This window comes from Rhinolophus sinicus, chromosome 4, assembly GCF_057876585.1.
Source record: "Rhinolophus sinicus isolate RSI-liver-muscle chromosome 4, RSI-T2T, whole genome shotgun sequence".
Lineage (NCBI taxonomy): Eukaryota > Metazoa > Chordata > Mammalia > Chiroptera > Rhinolophidae > Rhinolophus > Rhinolophus sinicus.
The window spans coordinates 117,846,147-117,869,781 of record NC_142504.1 but is presented as its reverse complement, the minus strand read 5'-3'; the positions used below and the strand labels follow the sequence as shown (position 1 = coordinate 117,869,781).

Sequence of the window (23,635 nt, the reverse complement as noted above, 5' to 3'; positions counted from 1 at the left end):
GAGTGAAGCTACGACCTAGAAGATGTAACCTTCACCTTCTCAATAGTTACCCTACTGGACGAGATCCTCAAGCAGTAATATTTAAATTACTATGTTAGTCTAGAAATGTAGATACTTCTTAGGTTTCCCTGTTAAGCTGGGAGACAATCTTTGGGATTGCTTTCTTCGCACTACATGCATAAAGGTAGATTCTACCCTTGACTGTGAATGTTTCTAGGCTACCAGTTTCCAAGCAAATGTCAAACAGATGCCGGTCCTTGGTTGAGTTCAAAGCTGGAGAACCAGGTGCTAAAATCCAAGTCCATCTCACACTGACACCCGTGGTCCGTTTGTACTCTCCCAGGCTGGGGCTTCCCTGTAATTCTACAACTGCTGACATCAACAACACTGGTCCCACTTTTTCTTCTAAATCTCCAAAAAGTGGATATCAATATACTAACTTTAATTCCACATGAAGATTACAGAACTAGAGCAACTATCCTAACAACATAAAACCCAGCACAGAAATATCCAAACGTTAATTCTAAATAGTAATATGGTCAAATAAAAGGGAAATAACTTTTCTGGTTAGTGATAAGTGTTGCCAGAATTCTTAAATAAACAGTAAAAGGACAAAGCCATTTGCCACAAATCTTTTCTATTCCCTTGGTTATGTCAACCAGCAAGACAAAACCTTTTATTACCATAAAACCCACAAAATTGGTTTAACAAAGACCATGATTCTATCACTAAAAATTTATCACTTCACAGTAATTGCTGGAAATTATGTCTCAAATTTCTGAATATTCAAGTTTTTAAGTAGAATACATAGGAAATTTTTATAGGAAAATGGATGTAAAATTGGCAATATGAAAACCAAATCAGGTAAAGGGTACCTCCCTATTTTTAATGTGCAGCACCATTTCCTAAATGTGAAAGATTGCAGAAGGCCCTCCTGTAGCTCTGCTACCAAATGCTGAACCGCCAGGGCTGGGTAGGGCACAGTAGCCCACAGGCCTGTGCATCATACTGATCTAATTCTGGAGAGTCATCGCACGTGCTAGCCACGGGAACACTCAAATGACAGCAAATCGAGGACCTGCAAGTGCCTTTACACTGAAGGAAAACCTCCCCTGATGTGGACACCGACCCCTTTCGTGCTGAGGGGAGGGCTCTGCCAGTGCTGCTGTGGACCCAGATCTCTATCGTTCCCATCCATCTGTTATCACGTCCATCGCATGAGGCAGACGGACCACTTACAACGCGGCCAGGAAGGTTCAAGTTACTGAGTGAAATGGGAGGAAGAGAGGAGAATGAGAAAGTAAGCACATCACTCCATTAAACTAAACAGCAAAGACAAGGAGAACTTGCAAGCAGCAGAGAAAAGAGGGCAATAAGAGATGAAAGAATGAAAAGACCCAACAGCACTCATTTGATTCACAAAGAGAGATTCTATCCCAGCCATCATATTCCACCACAAACACCAGGCAGCCTCTTAAAAGTCAAAGGCAAACAGAAGGTGACTGAATGTCCCTTTAGGTGACCTGGAGACCAGGTCTCAGAGCCTGGAGTCCACTCTGCTGGCACTTTCACTTTCTCTTTCACCTTCCACTGGCAGGTTGCTGTCAGCTGCCCTGTGGAGAGGCCCACTGGGCGGGAATGGGAGAGGCCTGGGTCAAAGCTCCTGGACCTGAGGTGCCGAATCCAATGAGGCACAAGACCCTGCCAGGAGCCCCAGGAGTCGGCCTGAAGGTGACGGCCGCCTGGTTGACACCTTGACTGCCGTCTTGAGAGGGGCCAGGAAACCCAGCTATGCTGCATCCACACTCCTGACCACAGAAACTGTGAAACAAATGGTGGTGTGTAAAAAAAAAAAATTGCATCAAAATCTATATGATGAATGTACTCTCTTGTCGGCATTTGTCCTACAGAAATGTGCAAAGGTATAATGTACAAGTATGTTCACTATCATTTTACAATAGAAATCACTTGAAAAATCTAATAATTGATCAAAAGTTAGTAACTTATAATATCCATACAAATGAATACTATATAAATGAATTGCAAATCAGCAAGTTTAGTTTTATCCAATCTTGTAAAATCCAGCAAACGTGCCCCAAACTACTGTCTGTCCGCATTAACAAGATGCAGACCACTTTCGTGTCGAGGGGAAGACTCTCTGTCCCAAGTACCTCCTCCATAGGCTGGCTCAGGCTGGGGCTGTGCCCAGGCAGCCTGGGTGCCAGCTGCCACCAAGGACTCAAACGAGGCTGTCAGAGGCCTTTAGAAAACTTATCGTTTAATAGTTTTTAAAAGTCGTTTTAGAGCCTTTAAACATAAAAATGGACTGTACCATCAGTGTCTGTCCCTCAGCGACGTATGCCTACAGATACAGTTCTCACACTGTCACACTGCAGGCCACACGTAGCCCGACGATGGTAAGAACTAATACCCAACAATTTGTGTAATACATCTACCTGTAAAAGGAAATTCTAGAAACTGAAATGTACTCTACTGTAAATAGGTTCTAATACAATTCTTTGGTCAAATGAAATACTTCTGATAATGCAACAATAAGCAGTTAACACGTCTTATTTTAGGCAAAATATGATGTGATACACTGAAATATACATTAGCAAAACAGACTACACACAAAATCCAAGTTTTTCTTTACATACAGTAAATCTTACATAAAGATGTTAAGATTTAAAATAAATGTTTCAAAGAATTTCCTTCATATTCAAAAGTTACTTGCAGTCAGGCTAAATGTTAATAAATGGCATATCAAGTCTAAAATATATTAAAAATGTATCAACCTTTTCCACTATGATGAGGTCTCCAACTTGTATGTCTGAACTCTTAACTTGCACTTTACCTTAAAAAAAAGAAGAAGTATTATCAACTCAAGGAAATAAGAGCACACCAGAGTTAAACTTTCAATTGACAAATAACACTTTAGAAATTTATCTACACCTTTGCTTTCAAAATAAATGTTTCAGAGAGACAGTCACTGACAATTAACTTCTCTCAGTCAGCTCCAAATACAATGACCTGTCCCCTGGAAAACCGTGTGGGTGGGTGGGTGGGCAGGGCCCCACTTGGGACAGTCTTCCCAGAGCCGCCGTTGTTCCAGGGGTAGTCAAGGCACCGAGGATCAGAAACATCACTAAATAGATAATTTGATGAATAAGACTGAGTCACGTACACATGTAAAGTCCTGACTGCAACACTCTGAATGATACTGTCTGGCACATAATTAACAGAAAACAAGAAACAGAAAATTATACACTATCACCCTCCATTCGTAGCTTTACAGATACAGGTCAGGATTGAAAACTGAGATCTAAAGTTTTATTACAAAAAGTGACTCTTAGGGCCAGCCCGGTGGCTCAGGCGGTTAGAGCTCCATGCTCCTAACTCCAAAGGCTGCCGGTTCGATTCCCACATGGGCCAGTGGGCTCTCAACCACAAGGTTGCCAGTTCAATCGAGTCCCACAAGGGATGGTGGGCTCTGCCCCCTGCAACTAAGATTGAACACGGCACCTTGAGCTGAGCTGCCTCCCAGATGGCTCAGTTGGTTGGAGTGCGTCCTCTCAACCACAAGGTTGCCGGTTTGACTCCCACAAGGGACAGTGGGCTGCGCCCCCTGCAACTAGCAATGGCAACTGGACCTGGAGCTGAGCTGCGCACTCCACAACTAAGATTGATAGGACAACAACTTGACTTGGAAAAAAAAGTCCTAGAAGTACATACACACTGTTCCCCAATAAAATCCTGTTCCCCTTCCCCAATAAAATCTTTTTTTTTTTTTAAAAGTGATTCTTTTCCATGATATATTGTGTAAATTCTTAAAATACCTATATTCCGTCTAGTGTACAACAGTCATGCATAAAATGTAGTATACAATATTGACGTAATATCATGTTAGCATCATATAGAGTAGATGAAGCATTACAAAGGCATTTGAGACTCCAAGCTTTCGCTCAATCCCTGTGTCTCTGGACACGCTTCCTCCTTCCTCTCTTTCCTCTGTTTCCTTGCCTCCCTCCCTCCTTTTTTTCCTCTGTTTCTCTCCCTCCCTCCCTCCCTGTCTCAGTGGTCTTCTTACCCCGATGGGTCTCCTTTTAGGACTAACAACAGCCTTGTGAGTGTCTTTACATTTTTGTAACTACTGTTTTAAAATGGGAAAAGGTACAATTCTTTTATGTTGAGTTTATTCTGAAAGCTAACAGAACAAGAGGTAAGTTCACGTTACATTATCAAAACCTAACATTACCAGTCATTCAATGACTTTTAGACTACATTAAACTCATCATAAACCTTATTTCCTAAACACCTCTTACAGCAGCTAAGTTTCAACAGTACCAAACAAGTTCCTAAAAATGTGTTTGGAGGCTATCAATAAGCTTTATAAGTGTTGTATTTTTCATGTTCCTCAATTATATATTAAACACATAAGGGGCGGAGCTACTTTTTATTCATACTATAAAATAGCAAGGTTCTTTGGAATGATGAGGTGTGATCACAAAATACAGTGAATGTTTAAATAAAAAAATGTATTATTCAGTGAGGTCCAACTTATTCAGTGAGGTCAGTTGGATGTGAGCTACGTTGAGCTAGTGTTGAGAAGTGTGTTTTAAAGTGTGCCGTAAATGACACATTCCCATTAATTCCCCTCAAAATACTTCCCTTGCTTCGAACAAACTTATCCCATCACTCTTGCCACTTTCTGAAGCAGTTCTGAACGTCCTCTTTCGTGAGTGTCTTTAGTTGTGCTGTTGTGGCTGCCTTGATGCACTGAATCGATTCAAAACGTTTACCTTTCATGGTCATTTTGACTTTGGGGAAGAGCCAGAAGTTGCACGGTGACAGATCCAGTGAATAAAGTGGATGGGGACACACTGCAATGTTTTTATTAGACAGAAATTGCGGTATACCAGAAGCGATGTGTGACATGGAGCCTTTCCATAGTGATCACAACATACAGTGAATGCTGCTGCCGTGTGCCATCCAACGGAAAGGCAGGGATCTTCAATACAGGAAGCTGCGCGTCAAACCTTTGTAATAGTGTGTGACAAGTTCCAACTTATTCAGTGAGGTCAGTTGGATGTGAGCTACGTTGAGCTAGGGTTGAGAAGTGTGTTTTAAAGTGTGCCGTAAATCATCCTCCATCATGACAACACTCTGTGACACACATTACTTCTGGTATACAGTGATTTCTGTCAAATAAAAACATTATGGTATGTCCTCGCCCACCTTATTCACCGGATCTAGCACTATGCGACTTCTGGTTCTTCCCCAAAGTCAAAATGACCATGAAAGATAAACATTTGAATCGATTCAGGATGTCGAGGCAGCCACAACAGCACAACTAGAGACACTCACAAAAGAGAACTTCCAGAACTGCTTCAGGAAGTGGCAAGAACGATGGGATAAGTGTGTTCAAAGAGAAGGGGAGTATTTTGAGGGGGATTAATGGCAATGTGTCTTTTACTGTAATAAACTTTTAAAAATTTAAACATTCATCGTGTTGTTTGATCATACATCGTATATGTGCAACAAATCTTAAGCTATATCCACAACTGATAAGTATATGTGTAGTAATGGCCAGGAAATAGCCACAAATGAATGTCTTTTTAAATTATTTCTGCCTCAGTCACTTCAAGCTTCCTGTCTGCACCCCACTATTACGTTTATGGCTAAGCACCAGGCAGTGAAGATACCTCACTGATCTCATGTTCCCTGAGTTCACTCAGCAGAAGCCCCATCTTGTCATTTAAGGCTATTTGCTCTCCTACTGCCCATCCTCCTGCTTTTGTACACTCTCTGTCATGGACACATGTAAAAAGAAGAGGAAGAAACAGTTGTAGTCATAAGATGTAATAAATGTAGGAAATAATTTTTAAATATTTTGAAACAGAAAACATATCCTTTATCTGACTCCTTAATCAATATTTTACATATTAGAGAGGTAGTTATTATTCCGTCACATGATAACAGACAGAATTTATATTTAAAAGCCTTTAATTTTTAGGCATTATCTAGCGGTCGTTATTTATTTCAATGGAACTTACTTGCAATGACATGTTTAAGGAAAACAGTTTATGGTAAAAGCAGTGTAAAAAGTTCTCTCGTGTTAATATATTACAGTATGAACAGAATATGAGAAGGCCGAGCAGCACAGTGCCAAACCAGTATGACAACGGGACACGCCTCGAAGTCCCGGGCAGGCCCACCACTGTCTGCCTAATCTTTGATTTCTGCAGCTAGATAAACTTAAATCACTACCAAAGTTTAAGGTACAACATACTGTTACTATAGGTCATTCTTAGTTAATAAGTTCTAAGACTTTCAGTCACTACAATGAGGAGATGTACGGAGCTGCGGCCTCCCTCACGCATGGACTACAAATGCGTGCAAACACCCAGGGCCCAGTGGAGAGGGCATGCCCGGCTGTGCCAGTCCTGACAGAGGGAGAGGAGCCAAGGGCAGCCGCCATCTGTCCCAGCCCATCTCCTCAACGTGATCACTGACCCACAAGACGCAGGCTGAGTTCTTGAAGCTCCCAAGTGTGCAGGCTGTTGTCAGCAGCTGCTGAAAGAGTGAGGAAATTGATAGTCGGACCCTGAAAGACTGCTGAGTGGCTGTGACCAAGGTTTCAGTGTCATGGGTCTACTTCACGAGCAGAGGTGACATTTCTCAGTGATCTTCTATGTCTTTAGTGTCTCATGTTTTCTGTTTGGGGAAGGAGGTGGGAGGAGAGGCTCCCCAAGCCACTAGAATGCACCAGAAAGGAACGCTGGCAACAGCCGGCATGGAACAGAGCAGAAAGCAGAGGGAGGGCCCCAAGGAAGCCACACAGTGCTCCAAGGCCTGAGGAAAGAACTCTCGTAACTTTAATGACTGGTTTTAATGTAACTAACTGACCATTTGGGAAACCAAAGAAAAGACAGATTCCTTCTCCATGTAACACATACTTTAAATATAAAATTTCAAATGGAGTAACTTGAACCACAAAAAAATGAAAACACATATAAGTACTGTAAAGAAATTAAAATACTCACACTAACTGGGATTGAATGGATTCTCTAAGATTAAAGTAAAATGACAAAAGGAAAAGATCAGAAAAACTATAAACTTATGCACATCTAAAAAATGATTAAAAAATTAATCATACAAGATAAAAATATTTGCCACATGTGATCAATTTCTCTTAGTATAGAAATTATAATAAGGTAACAATGGAAATAGGAAAAAAAGGTGAATAAACTTCTATAAAAGATCAAAACCAGACAATGAAATGTTAAAACTAGCAAGCAAACCACGATGAGAGCACTTTGCTCCAGTCAAGTTGGTAAGTTGAAAAATGTTCCGTATACAGAGGACCGTGACAGTGGGCGAGAGTGCCATGTGGCGCGCTCCTGTGTGAACGCTGCAACCTTCCCGGCAGCTCGCTGACAGCATTTATCAGGCTTGGAACTTGTCATATTTGACCTGGACAGTCCTCACTGTGTTCACTGTCCCCCTGTCTGAGGGCCCACCATGTGCCGGGTGCCAATCAGTCTGCCCAGCCTGGGGGGGCGGGGGGGGGGGCGGGGGCGGGGGAGGGGTGCACTCACCGGAGGCCATCACAGAGTAAGACCAGTTACCAAAGGGAAGCCTCGGGTGTACCAGACATGCGTACACACAGCTCCTACGTGTTAAGAAAGGACCCTACGTGAGCCAGCAAGTTTCATGTTTCCTGTGTTCCAGGCCCTCATCTTCCAACAATGTAATAAAAACAGTCACATGTGAGTATCATGAAGAAATGAATTCATGGGCCGTCTCAGGGGGCGCCGAGAAAACACACTGGCTGTATGGGTAATGGGCGGCTGTGGCTATTCCTGCATCCGGGTATTTGTCCTGAGTGCGTGTGTCCACCTCGGTACAGCCACAGATCACTAGACCAATGTGAGCATAAGTCTGAAGTGTGTGTTTGTGCCCGACACACACAGCAGGTCACACATCTTACTGTGCAGGAGCAATGCAGTGAGGTGTGCTGAACATTCTTGAGTAACTGTGGGAGTAGATTCTTTTCAAACGCTGCTCAGACCACAGATAAGAAAGATGACTTACGTCTACTTCACAAAAAGGAACTCTGAGATGAATACATGAAAAGCTGGGCATGTCTGTCCAAGAACTGCTTTGACTATATAACTCAAACATATAGAAACAATTTCCACTTCCTGGTGGTGTATTTCGTCTGTACCGTCATAAACATGGACGAACGAGAGGTGACACCATGTAAACAAATAAGGAAAGTCATCAGTGTTTCTCTGACTATTGGGCTGCAGCGATCAACTCTGATTACTTCCAGGTGTATTAGTTGCTAAGCAATTTCTGATGGGAATTCAGCTAACACTTCAGTATACTATTTAAAAAACTATCTTACCATATGACGGTCACAAAAGGAAATCCTTCTTGCCAACTAGAAAATACAGTAACTCATAAAACCATTTGCATTTTATGATTTCCCTGTGAAAGTGCATATAATGCATAGTCAATATATAAAAGACATTAAAGAGGGATTTAAAAATCTCTTGACTTTTAAAGGAATAATTACTACTCCCAAAGTAAATGTCACTAAAAGATGACAAACTTTCATTGAGACCTTCCGTCAATTTCTTAAATGTGAAAGCCAGAATAAGAGGTTCACACGCGTGCAACCACACAGAGTGGGTAGCATGAATCAAAGACGAAACATGTAGGAATAAGGACCATGGGCTCCTTTTGTTCTCTACATGAGTTGGTTTCTTTTTGGCGAGGAGAGTAGAAAACCAGAAACATGTAAATATGTAAATGTTCTTTTACATTCTCTCTCTCACACACACGATTTACATAAGGTTCAAAGACAGCAGACTTTCTTCTCTCTCGCACATGTCTGAACACCTGCAAACAAGTTAGACAACAAAATGCCAGGACTGTTAAAAGAAGTACCTCAGACGGACGGGAAAACAATCACAAGCTGTAGGAGGCCGTAGCACAGAGCTAAGTCAGGCTCCAGTTCTACATATAAAGTCTCACGTGAGCTTTAGGTTTAACATTGGAAAAGACACTCGCTGTGGTTGATGGGATTTAGCCCTGCTGAGGTCTGGGGGCCGATTAACGAAATCAGAGACCTCTGAGTTTATCCTTTCTGCTAGAGTACTGGGTGAGCTCTTAGGAAAACACAGGACTTACTCAAGTCTGAACCTCCTGGGGTTATCACAGTGCCGAACACATAGTGAGTGCTTCGTAAGTACTTGTGGAATTGAACTGTGAACTAGTCGACTGGGTAATTACAACCACGGTATACAAGGTACTCACTTCTCCCAGCAACAGCAAGAAAACACAGCCCTGATGCCAAGACCCGGAAGGGAGAGTGGTCCGCAGTTCCCACTGCCCTTCATCAGGAGTCCTGCAAGAGCTGCCAACGAGCAGGGGGATCTACTTATGTTCTCCTCTATTAGGAGGCAAAAGCTAAGGATAAGAGCAGCCCTAAACGAGGAGAAAGGAAGGGAAGGAGCAGCATCAGACATGGAAAACTCCCACACAAGAAAAGCAGCTTCTAGGCACTACAACAAAAAGCTAACTAAAAATCATCAGGGTTGACTGAGATCATCTATCAGTTAAAATATGCTCGGCTCCCAGACGAAGCACCTTTAAGACATTAGCATACTTAAAAGTGGAAGTGGCTTTCCTTAAAGAGAGAGAGAGAGCATTTTCCAGTGTATTTCTACAAGGATGTGCTGAAGACCTCCAAATATTAAAAGTTCTAATACTGCAAATGACACAACAAACCACAGTAAATCACACAAGTAGCCACCAATGCCATTCAGATAAGTAACTGTGAAATATTAGAAATTAAGGAGATGGGCAGCAAATATTCTCGACAACAAAATAAATTTTAAACTGTGCCCAATAATAAGCATAAACATGTATTTCTTATGCCCTAGATTTTACTCCTCAATCATTTGCATCAGAGCAACCAGCCACAAAGCAACGCACCACAGTTGAAAGAACACTGGGTGTCAGAATGGCCAGAATGGTCCAGGTTTACATGGGAATTCACTTGACTCAGTGCAGGTTATTCAGCACGGGCCTCAGGTTTCACATCTGTAACCTGGAGGTAATACCACCCCTCTCCCCGCCCGTGGACAGAGGAACATGGTGAATGTCATCTGCCACACAGGAAACAGCAGCTACCATTACACCATGTCCATTTCATAAATCACCAGCAACGATGACCAATTTTTTTAAAGGTAAATTTCCTTCAGTATTTGAAATAAACCTACTAAAAATTATTTATAAAGTATTTTGACTTCAACTATCACAGAAATATAAAAGACAGTATCAGTATGTCTTCGCCAACATTTTGCATTCCTTTTAGGTGAAAATGACATAACATGAAATCGGCCGTTTTTAAGTGGACAATTCAGTGGCACTGAGGACATTCAGTGTTGTACAACCAACCCCGTCATTTTCCAAAACACTTCCATCCCCACATGGAGCACTTACCCCCATCCCCAACTTCCCCAGGCCAGGCCACCACAGTCTGCATTCTATCCCAATTACTTCACATATCAGTGTATTTCATGTAATGAAATTACACAGTATGTGACCTTCTGTGTCCAGCTCCTTTCACACAGCATAATTATTTTCAAGATTCATCCATGTTACACCATGTATCAGTATTTCATTAAATTGTATGGTTCGCTAACACTGCAATGTACGAATACAGCACAGTTTTGTTTATCCAGTCATCCTCTGAGGGACATTTGGGTTATCACCTTTTGGCGATTGTAAACAGTGCTGCAATGAACGTGGATGTATGTGTATTTGCTTGAGTTTCCTGTTTTCAATTCTAAATTTATCTGAGAATGTCACAATTTCTCCTTCGTTTTTGAATGACACTTTTACTGGATATAGAATTCTTGATTGACAGTTTTCTTTCACTATTTTTTAAATGTCACCCCACTGTGCTCCTCCTGCTGGTTTCTCATCATCTGATTGGAGACCCCTTGTATGTGATAGGTGGGTGTTCTCTGGCTGATCTCAGGATGTTCTCCTGGTCCCTGGGTTTCAACAGTCTGACTATATGTCTCAATGTGGCTCTCCTGTTGCATTTATCCTCCCAGGGGTTCACTGAACGCCCTGAATGTACAGACTGATGTCTTTTATCAAATTAGGGAAGTAAACGGCTATTCCTTCAAATATGTCTCTTCCCTTTCTCTCTCCTCTCCTCCTAAGATTCTACTATGTGTAAATTAGTACACTTGATGTTATCCCACAAGTCTCCTAGGAGTTATTTATTTTTCTTCATTCTTCTTTCTGCTCCTCAGACTGGATTATTTCATGTGACCTAGGTTCGAAGATCACTGATTGTTTCTTCTGCCTATTCTAATCCGATATGGAAACATTATGATGTTTTTCTTTCTGTGGAAGAAGGGACATGTGGAGCTGCCATTTTCACTGATATCACCACACCATTTATTTTTGAATGATACAATTAATGCACAGAAACAAATTTCTGCTCTGCACAAATACCACAATTAAAACAATTTTAAAAACAAGCCAGGATCTATAGTATATTCTAAAAAAAGACAGAGCACCATTACACCTAATTTACCTGGCCATTCTGGGGATTCTTTTTCGCAAAACTAAAGCTAACCTTCTGGTCTACAACACACTTTTCCTCTAGCATGCCAGACTTTAAGCATCAAAGCTTTTTAATAATTAATTTTTCAATTCAATCAAGAATAATCTTTTCAACAAATGGTACTGGGACAACTTGATAATCACATGCAAAAGAATGTGGACTAACCATACACAAAATATGAAATGAAAATGAATCACAAACCTAAATGTAAGAACTCAAACTATAGAACTCCTAGAAGAAAATATAGAAGTAAATCTTTGTAATCTTGGGTTGGCAAACTGTTTCTTAGATAAAACCCCCAAAGCACAAGCAACAAAAGAAAAAACAGATGAGTTGGACTTCTTTAAAATTAAAAATGTAGCAGAGGACACCATCAAGAAAGAGAAAAAACAACCCAAAGCATGAGACAAAATATTTCCAAATCATGTATCTGACAAGGGACTTAAAGCCAGAATACATAAAGAACTCTTATAACTCAATAATAATAAAAAAAATAACCCAGTTAAAAAGGAGGCAAAGAATCTGAATACACATTTCTCCAAAGATGATTTCCAAATGGCCAGGAGGAAGCACATGGGAAGATGCTCTGCATCATCAGGCTGTGGGGAAAAGCAAATCAAAACCAAAGGGAGACCCCACCTCACGTGCACGAGGATGGCTACAATCAAAGAGAGACCATAACAAGTGTCGGTAAGGATGTGGAGAAACTGCAACCCTCATACATGGCTCGTGAGAATGTGAAATGATGCAGCCAATTAGGAAAACAGTTTGACAGGTCATCAAAAACATAGTTACCATATAAATTAGCAGTTTCACTCCTAGGAATGTGTAAAAAAGAAATAAAAACCATGTTCACACAGAAACTTGTACACAAATGTTCATAACAGCATTAAAAGTGGAAATAATCCCAATGTCCATCTACTAATGAATGGGTAAACAAAATGTGATATATCATACAGTGGAACATTATCTGTCAACAAAAAGAAAGTACTGACACATGCCACAACGTGGAATCTTGAAAACATTTTGCCAAGTGAAAGAAGCCAGTGACAAAAGGCTGCACACTGATGATCCCATTTATGTGCAATGCTCAGAAGAGGCAAATTTGGAGACACAAGTAGATTAAGGGTTGCTGGGGCTGGAGGAGGGTAGGGAAGGAACAGGAATGGAGGGTGACTGTTAATACGTGCAGGCTTTCTTCCTGGAATATTAAAATGTTCTAAAATTATCATGGTGATGGTTTCATAACTCTGAGTACACCCAAAACCACTGAATTGTATAAATGGATGAATTTTATGTTATATGAAATATATCCCAATATACTGTAAATTAATATTTTTTTGAACAGGATTATTTCAAATAATTCATTCTACAAATGTCCATATTACTCATATAAAGAGAAGCCACTCTAAACTTCCTACTAAACACTGAGGTTATTATGCATACCCATTTAGTTTTGCAATGCCTTCCCTCATTGCCAAGGTGTGCTTGTCACTTTTCTACTGTCACAATGCCTATTTGTAATAGCTCCACCCATTTCCTTTCTAAAACATTGCTTCTCTTCTATTACTAGGACTAAACATCAAGCGGTAAGCCCTGGATGAAGGTGAAGGAGAAACAGGCACATATCAGTTACCACCTGGTATCGTGACATTTATTTTAGGCGCTCAAAGTCCTTTACTTAAGCATAGCCCTGGTATTAGACGTCTGACTTTACAATCGTATACAAAATATAATGCAAAGAGAGATTTAAATAAGGTGATACTATTATACGATTCACAGAAAATGTGTGAACACCAGTTGGGTCCTACGTGTGTCTAAGTACACAAGCATTATACACAAATCCTAACAGAGCACACTATGCAATTACTAACATATGTGTGTACGTGCATGTGTGTATATATATAATCACACACACATATATCCAAGTATCTAGAGAATGAATACCAGTCTACTCTGAAACTGTATGTATATTATTATAAGACAATTAATTAGATACCACATGCAATCACATAATACTATTTCCAGTAACAGAAGACACGTTTTCTTTTGTTTATGTCAACTCTAAAATGATGATTACACCAAACAAATGATAAGCTGGATTAAAAGTGTCTTGCTAACTAACCTCTTACTGTAAGCTTGCTGTATAGTTGTGAATTCACTTCCTTGTCTCGCTGAAAACGCCGAAATTCATCAATTGCTTCCCTCGTGATAGTAACAGCCAAGACAAATCCCTATAAAACAAAATCAGGTATTTGAGAAAACTTGACTTTAACAAAAAAGGGAAACTTCTTTTACTATTTAGTTTTACCTTTTTTCCCCTCAATTTACAGTTGACCTTTGAAAAACACGGGTGCACTTATACACAGATTTTTTTCAATAAATACCTGTACCAGTTTTGATTTGCAGGTGTGAGTCAGTCCACGGATGCAGGAGGCCACCTGCCACTGAACCGGCATAGCTGCACGCCATGTTATACACAGGACTGGAGCATCCGTGGATTCTGGTATCTGTAGGGGGTTCTGGAACCCGTCCCCCACAGATGCCCAGGAACAACTAAGCTTTGGGCGAATCGAAAGTTCTATGTGGAATTTTGACTGTGTGGCGCCCTAACTCCCATGCTGTTCAGGGGTCAACTGTATACTATTTCTAAAACATAAAATAAATGAACACAAAGAAAAACGATGAAAAGTAACAATGAAATATTATAAAAGGAATATGATATTATATATAGTAAAAGATTTACAATTCTTATACTATCCCAGCCAATTTTAAAAATTCACATTGTAATGTATACTTCAAGCTAAACATCAGAAAATACTTAGTAACCCAAAGGAAAAGAAATTAACAATCTTCAATAAACCCATGAATTAGGTTTGGAACACTCAGACATTCAAATATCAAATTGGCAAAGACTGACATAAAGATTTTATCATTTCTGCACTTAAACCTTACTTTGGATAGAATAAAAGCATTTCGGGACACAAAGCCAATCCCAAGTGACATTTAAACTGATTGATTTTCTTACGTAGTACATCACGCAACTAACTGCACTTGAGCACACATGTGTAGTCACAGTGCTTTTTTCTCTCATTTTTAAACTGAAAACCTGACTAATTTGATGCTCTCTAAGTAACACTTTTATACTCTCGTAATCTATTGTGAACCGTTACACCACTCACGTGGCTTATGTCCATGTTTTTTAAAGCTACGTATGTATTTTCTGACACGAGATGTGAACAATCTCCCTGTGATCCAAGAGCCCTTGTCAGCAGGCGCGTGTTACTAATGCACGTGCTGCAGGCTCCTCCGTAAATAACACACCATGGATGAACGTCCATTGAAAGGAGAGTAATCTTTTCCTCTAGTTTTTTCTGTACAGCCAATAGGTACGTGACATGGGCCACTGGAGCACGCTTCTTGTATTTACTGGAATGTACTCCTCTTTCCGCAGTCAGCCCTGAACGCCAGTGCAGGGCCCCAGCGTCAGTCTACATGGTCCAATGCTCCCGTCACCATTTGTTGAAAATATTATTTCTCCATTGAACAGTCTTGGTACCCTTGCCAAAAACCAATTTATCATAAAGGGGAAGGTTTATTTCTGGACTCTCAATTGTGTTGCTTGATCTACACATCTATCCATCTGCTAGCATGACATGGTCTTGATTACACTAGCTTTGTAGTAAGTTATAAAATGGAAGTATGAGTCCGCCAACTTTGATCTACTGTTCTAGGTTTTACTGGCTACTCTGGGTCTCTTGCATTTTCATATGAATTTTAGGACCAGCTTGTCCATTTCCGCAGAACGCCAGCTAGGGTTTAGACAGAGACTGCCCTGAATCTGAGGATCGATTTGGAGAGCACTGTCATGGTAGTAATACTAAGTCTTTCAATTCTTGAACATGGAATGACTTTCCATTTATTTAGATCTTCTCTAATTTTTTTCAGAAATGTATAGTTTTTAGTATGCGATCTTGCACTTTAGCTAAATCTATTCCCTTTTTTTCTTTTTGATGCTATTATAAACAGAATTGTTATCCTAATGTCATTTTTGGATGGTCATTGCTAGTGTATAAAAATACAAATGGTGTTTGTATGTTTAGCTTGTATCCTACAACCTGACTCATCCATTAGTTCCAATATTTCTGTGTGTGGATTTTCCCACATACCAGGTAACACCACCCGCAAACAGAGGTAGCCTTTCTTCTTCCTGTCCATCTCAATGCCCTACTCCTTTTGCCTTCAGTTCAGTGCTGAGTAACAATGGGCGCAGTCACCTTGTCTTGTTCCTGATCTCAGGGGGACAGCACCCAGTCTTCCAGCATTAGGGTATGTTAGCTGTGCAAAGCACAAGATTTTAAGAACAAGAGAGAGTTCTATATTATGACTAAATAGCTCCATATTAGAGGGAAGTATGTGCTCTAGGAATGGACGTATAGCTGGGTTTTCCAAAGCTGGAAACTTGTGACAAAGCAGCGATGAATCAAGTAGTCATCAAAAAAAACCTATTACTTGGGGGCACAGAAGTACTCTTACTTGAATGTAAATTCATTATTTTATTAGAACTAGAATTAGCAAAAGACAAAAAAATATGATACCCCCCCCAAAAGCTGTAAGAAACTAGAATTATAAAAAGCCTTAAAATATACACTTTAACTGAGCAACTTTACTTCCAGAAACGTATCCTAAAGAAAAACACCAAGAATCCCAGCACTAAATACGAGAAAGTGGAAATTGCCCAGATGTCCAAATAAGAACCGACTGGCGTGTACCCACAGCAGTCGAGGGGGGAAATTCGTTAAGGGATAGGCGAGGCCGTGGCCAGCATTTCCTCATCCCACTGTCCACAACACGTGGGCTTCTACCTTCAGTCTCAATCTGCCGAGTCTCCACTGAGCCCTAAGACACGGTGGTTTATGGAAGGTGTGGGTGAGCACGTCTTCCCACAGGACCCGCTGGGCCCTGCCGTGACCTCAGCCCCCACCAAGTCAGGTACTTGAGCTATGGCGCTGCTACTGGGAAAAGCAGACCTGAACACGAGAGCATCGCGATGAGACACTGTCACCTGCAAAGAATGGTGCTTGCGCACGAGCCTGTCAGTCAAACTGCATGGCAGGCAGGTCCCACGTGGCCAGTCTCCAGCCTGGGACTAAACCTTGTGCCCCGAACTGGAACTCCTATCTCCTATTTCTCCAGATAACCCAGGAGCCAAGTGGAGGAAGTGCCAAAACAATACATATTTTTGTAAAAAGAGAATAAATTCTATTGCTACATTATAGGATCAGTTTCCCTTTGAAGAATATTCTATGCCAGACACCTTTCTATATAGCTGAAATGAGTTACTTTTTCAACATCACAAAAACCTTATGAGATATGTACCTCCAGCCCTAACACAGATAGGAAACAGAGACACAAAAAGAACACGTGACTGTGACAAGTCTCTGGAAGATGGGAGCCCCAGGAATTGATTTTGTTTTCTTTTCATACTTTGCCCACACCTCCAATGTGCAGGCACACTCACGAGGAAGGGTGGAGACAAGGAAGGGTTTGAAAACCACTCTCACTTCTACAGCCTATCTGGTTTTCAATTCTGTATTAACAAAGCACCAGGAACATACTTCATGTGGAAGATGCAGAGTTAAAAATCCCTAATTTCTTTACCTAAAACTCTTTTGCATGGCCAGCTCTCTTCCACCTTATTACTTGTGATAGAAGCATGACAGTCTTTCTGTCACTCTGATTACGCTAGCTTTGCCTTGAAGACTTGTTCTGAAACCTGAACAATATGAAAGGTACTCTACATCCCGACACAACAGTACAATGAAATCACCTTATTTTCAGTTTACGCTATTATATGGGAAAATATAACAGAAATTAGTTCCGAGCCAAAGCTACTACATAACATTGGCAGAAGTGATTGAAAAAGAAAGATTATTAATTAAGCTTATCACTGTTTTCAAAACATCCCTATTTTAGTTAGAGAGCAGAGGGTATAAGCTTGAAGTAACCTGTTTTCTTTAAAATTAGTGGACGTCAGACATCAAATATAAGATGCCTTTATGCTTCCCTGGAGGGTTTTGGGCCAGGTGAAACACGGAAATACTGATTCCTTTTGCTTGAACAACCTTACAAAACCTGAGAGCAAGCAGAGAGATGCCTGACAACCTCAAGTGCACATGACAATCACAGGCCACACCAGGCCCTGGACGTAGGGCTGCAGCTAAAATCCACTGGTCGAGAAAGACCAAGGATTCAGGAATTTAGGAAGAAACCCCTGTTGAAGATTTCCTCTGTTTAAAAAGAAAATGGAACAATAACAGCACTTTCAAATGAGACTTCAGGGCACATAGGGCCCTTGGCAGTCCTGGCCCACGTGCACAGGACCATGCATTTGGACTGGTCGTTACAGCAAAGTCTGTGATTATGGAAAACGAGAAACAACCTAAAAGTCCTTTCCAAGGAGGATGGACCAATAATTGTGATAGTCATAAAAAGGAATACTTTAGAGACGTGAAAGACCAATGAACTAGATACATGTGTCAACATGGATCAATTTTATAAACCAATGTTAAGCAAAACAAAGCACGTTGCAAAAAAATGTAGAGTAAGATACCCTCTCTATAAAACTTAATCATGCAAAACAATACTGCACAGTTTAATGATACAAACAGCACTGAAATGACTAAGAGCTGCATAGCGATGATAACCTCAGCTTCAGAACAGAGGTATCTCCAGGGGGAAAAAGGCTGAGAGAAAAGAAGGAAGAAAAGGCCCCTCTCCATGGCTGGTGGCTTTCACACCAACTTCCCCACTGCACTGCAAGCATCAGTGTTCCTCATGGGCGCAAGCCACAGGCACAAACACACGGCGCCCATTCCATTCATGACAAACACTGAGAGCCCTGGAGGAGCTGAGCCAGCCCCGCTCCCACCTCTTTTCCAAGTGGTCCCGTCCTCACACTGCGGCCCACCAAGCGTCCTGTAGCCCGACGGCCTTCTGCAACCACTGTCCCCTGTGCCTTCCACACTCGCTTCTCTGATCTGTATGGGGCCCACCCACTCTCTCCCATCACTCAGATGCCATTCGAACACCACCCACCCCCTCAGAAGGGCTTCTTCGACCACCCTGTTGAAATAACTGCATCATTCTCCATCTCCTGTCCTACTTTGTATTTCTCCCTCAGCGCTGGCTGGCTGCGGGGCACGTGGTCCTGTTCAAATTCTCTTTCTTCCCCAGACCTGAGCTGTCAGGACGGCACCATCTGTCTGATTTACGGCTGTATCCACATGGCTTAGACGAGCTGGACACAGACACACTCACTCCCGGCTGATCAAAGAGTGTATATGTCATTCTTTCCATATTTTAACCCACTTTCCCACTTATTTTAATATATGTACCTCTAATATTATGAAATACTTCTTGTATTTAATACGCAGTAACACAGTATTCCAACATCTGCATGGCATGTAGCACAGTTAAACAATCCATTGCTGGACATCTGAAACTTTAAATCATTTTTTCATCAAAAAATAACAGACATTCTTTAGACTTTGTGACCAATCATTCCTACTTCAGGATAAATTCGTCAAATAAAAACACTGCATCCCTTCCCAGGCCTTTGATATATATGACCACAGTAGCCTGCGAATGTACAGACTGACGTTTCCACTACCACCACTTTATATTGCCAGCACAAGGTCTCCTTCAATCTCGCTAATTTAATAAGTGGAAACAATTTATTTATTGGGAATTTGGGGTTCTGTTCCATAGGGTCATGTTCATCGCTCACATCCCCGCTACCCTGGCCTATGGGAACGGGACAGGATTTCTACGAAGGGCTCCCCTCACTGCCCAAGTTCCCTGGCCATGTTACTCGGGAGTCTGCCCCACAGGGGGCAGTGGGAAGCAGTACATTTTTCTAGGTGAAGGAAGCAAGAAGACACGCGTCTGTCTCTATAAGCTGGAAATTAATAAAAACTATGAGCAAACAGCATAAAACTACCAAGACAGTGAGTGTTTGAAATGGAACTATCCAATGATGAGTACCATCTGTCTTTCAAAAAGTTTTATACATTGAGCTGTCAAGCAGAAATTGTCTGGACTTCACTGGGCTACTTTAGCACCGCCACCGTCAGCCAGAGGTGAAAGCCATCCATCGGTCAGGATGTCATGAGTTACCGAGCAGACCACTCAGTGCCCTTCCCAGCAGCTCTGTAGGCCCAGGAGGGAGCTGGCGGGGGGCTGTTATAGGGCTGCCAAGTACTCAAGTGACAGAACTCTGTAAAATCTTTTAACAAAAATGGAATGACACACAGCAACAGTATCACGTTTGTAAAAGCTGATCAATTTCTCTATTACCCATCTCAACTCTTACGACTACATTCTAAATATTTAACAATTTAACTTAATTTCAAAAATCTTTTCTTTTACCAGAGGAGCCCAGTAGGTGTAGAGATAGCCTATTTTCAATGCTGGTACAAACTGTGAGCAGGAGACTACCAGAAAATAGAGATTCAAGAAAAACTTGAATTGTTCATATAAAACCTAAAAAAGGAAAAGAAAAAATTAACAGTCTTTCCAAGGAAAATCTTTAATACCTCAGTTAAATAATTAAAATCAGCACAATACCTAACTATATTTCCATCAAGCAATACACATATGCCCTTATTTACAGGAAATTCAGTAATTTTGACATTGACTTTCCAATAACTAAGTCATATACAGAAATAAGGTTACCCCAACTTATATTTAAAATAAACTGAAAAAAAGACAGAACTTTCAACAATGTTCAAAGTGTCCTCGAAAAGCTTTTGATTTTCTTGTATGCAATCTTCCAGTTTTCCACATTCATCTTCTATTCGATGAATGAATCTTTATATTCACATCAAAGCAAATGAGATAGTGAAGCCTTCCCAATGTTAACAAGTCAGTAAAAATACACACAAATGTGTACCTTGATAACGACTCGGAAAATCTTACAATGGAAAAGTTGTGTTAACCTTACATTTATGAAATGGTAAAAAAGAAAATATGATAACCATATTTTCTGAATGTGGCTATCTGGGTAGCTTTACAAAGACTGAGTGAACAAGCAAAACATAAACAGGTATGACTTCCCCCCAAAAAACTGACTTAATTTCCTGTAAGTACTTATTTCCCTCAAAGTATAAGAAATGATAAAATAGAGGTATGTAAATTACATAGCAATTTTCAGGAAGACAGCTACCGATATACTCTTTACAGTCCTTTAGTAGTTGATCTTCAAAAATATTTTCAAATATAAAATAAATACCATCATTCAATAAAATTTTAGGAATGCAAATCCTGCAGCTTTTTGTTTTTGCATTTTCGTTCAAACAGAATTATCTTTAAGGAAGAAAGCCACTATCTGGTATATGAATAGACTTCTATTTATAAATTCTCACATCAATAAATTGAAAATCAAAATGGAACAAGTTATATGTATAGATGAGAATAATTCCCATAGCACACTACAATTACAGTGAAACTTATTACAAACTTGCAACTTGCAAATCAAAATCCTCTTGGATGCCATTTGTTTTTATGCAAGCAGAGCAGTGGGTTAAGTACTTATTGTCGATGTAAAGAGTCTGGAACCACAGCTTTTATAGAATGAAGTTATCTGCCTCATCATACAGTCATGTATGTGTGACTGGAAAACCGGTTACACTGGTAACACGTTTATATTCATAATCGTGCAATTGCTCTCTAAAAACATTTTGAATCATTTCATAAATTAATCTCAGCAGGAGAAAAAGCTCTCTTTCTACTCAGTGATTTCTGAAAAATCTCAGTTAGCATAAATTATATCTATTAGCAATTCAGAAATTGCCATTCGTGCTAACAATGGCATAGAAATCCTACTGTGCAATTACCAAATGTTTCTCAAATACTACATTTTAGATGAAAAGACTAATTTAAGAGCCAATCTAAGAAAAAACATCATTCACATGGTAATAGCTGTAGAGACACATCAGTAGGTATTTTCAGGACACAGCCCAGGCTGTAGGCTGTGGGAATTCACTGATCAAAGGTAGGCTGCACTGCTGGGTTTCAACCAGCCACTCTAATCAATACTGTCTACTGAACAAACTCGGCGACCTTTAGGAAAACATGCAATGCTTAGCCAATCAGTGAGTATTTAATAATTTAAACCTAAAAAGAAAACAATAGCTTCATTTGATAAACATGAGTATAGTTAGCTGCCTATAACAGTTTACATTTTATCATCCCAACAAAAGACCAGTCTTTTCACTGGAGCCATTGGTTTTGTGTGTTTTAATAAAGGATCATACTCACAGCAAGCCCTTGCCAACTACTGGCTGAACGGGATGGGTGGGAGGCAATCAACGCCCAATATAAAGTCGGCATGATTATTTAAATGAAAACATGAAAGATACAGCAGACCCCATGTCACATAATCAAGAGATTTTTCTTGCAAAATAGCATAAGAGCTAATCCTAGAACATGTTGAAAACTTTGATATAGAAATATAATCAGTACCAGCTTCTTTTACCCTCAGGAAGATAAATCTGTCATCAAAATAGGGAATGAAGTACAAAAAGCAAAAATTATCCAACTATTCTAAATACATATAAACTTAGTTTTGTAATTTTAGCCAGATATACCACTAGCAACAAAAAAGTAATACAATATTTAAACCTCAGTATTTAAAATTAGGACAATACCTAAAGATAACTAATGATATAACAAGGTGTGAAATTTATAATGTGAAATAGAAAAGACAGCTATAAATGCTGACACATTTTGTTACTGAGTTATGCTTGTGTAAAACAAAACTATTTTATTTTAATTGTGAAGTTCCTTGGTAGGCTTTAAACATTTCTTTCCATTTTTCCCTCCACACAAATTCTGAGCCAAACAAAATTTATGACTTATTTTCTGATAACTTTACTTAATTTACTTGATTATTTCTACAATAATATAAATGTTTATCTAGAATTGAAGGCAATAACTGTAAATTTTCTTCAGTTGAAAGTCTTAGCAGGTATGAAATCTGACATACCTATTAAAATGTGTATGAATTATTTAACAACAATTTGAAACACGGATGATTCAAAAGCAAAAGGACGTTGATTTGGTTATGACACAACTAACAAGGAAAAAATTAAAAATTGAAAAAATAACAACAATGAAGACAAAGGAAGTTAGCAATCTCTGCTATGTAACCATTTTCAAGAATGTAAGTCTTACCCCAGGTATAAAGGTAAACACATTGTATTTTTGATTTTTGATGGAATTTCTGGGATGTTTTTCTTCACACTTCTCAGGATGTCCAAGCCACACTGTGCGAGCTCTCAGCTCTCTCTTTCTCTGGCAAACATTTATCAGCCAATCACAGCACCTGCATGAAACAAAAGATACATACTGCGTGCTTCTGGTTGTTTTTAAATGAATTCTACATACTTATAGCCAACGACTGCTTCCGTATTTACCAGACACCAATAGGGTATCTAACGTGAATCCATAGTTTTCTTAAAATTGGTCAGTTACACTAATTCAAATTTGACACAGGATACTGAGAAGACTTGTTTAACTGTGTAATGACAGCTAGAACCTCAGGGAAATTAATCTCCCCTGTTTAGAGCCTCTTCTTGGCAAAAATAAAGCCATTAACATTCTGAAGCAGTCAATGCTTCATATACTGAGAAAAGGGTCGCTCTGTTACTGGTAATTCTCAACATACACACAGTGATTTCAGTGATTTCATTGCCTCTTTCTCTAATGCAATCACTTTTTTCCTCTCTTAAGAGATGAGTTTTCTGGTAGCATTAATATAAAATTAAAATGTATGGCTCAATTCAGTATATTAATACTACTACTGTCCAATACACTACTGTCCAATAAGATGGTCTAATGATAATAAAAGCTTGGCTGTATTTCCTGATCGCTGTCTTCATCGGTGCGATACATAGTTTAATCTGAAATCCATGCTTG

At 40.0% G+C, this 23,635-nt stretch overlaps 1 protein-coding gene across 11 annotated transcripts in view; it reads right to left on the bottom strand.

Annotated features, from left to right (window-relative positions):
• Nucleotides 1–23,635, bottom strand: part of ATP9B (ATPase phospholipid transporting 9B) — a 172,920-nt gene that overhangs the window by 136,775 nt on the left and 12,510 nt on the right. For 7 of the 11 annotated variants that reach the window (XM_019715633.3, XM_074339808.2, XM_074339811.2 and 4 more), the window contains exons 3-6: nt 22,892–23,042; nt 20,087–20,200; nt 13,782–13,890; nt 2,796–2,854 (exon numbers count right to left, since the gene is read on the bottom strand). In XM_019715633.3, the coding sequence (XP_019571192.3) occupies nt 2,796–2,854; nt 13,782–13,890; nt 20,087–20,200; nt 22,892–23,042 (433 nt within the window). The remainder of the gene's footprint in view (nt 1–2,795; nt 2,855–13,781; nt 13,891–20,086; nt 20,201–22,891; nt 23,043–23,635) is intronic. The other 4 variants (XM_074339806.2, XM_074339809.2, XM_019715655.3 and 1 more) reach the window with 3 other exon arrangements.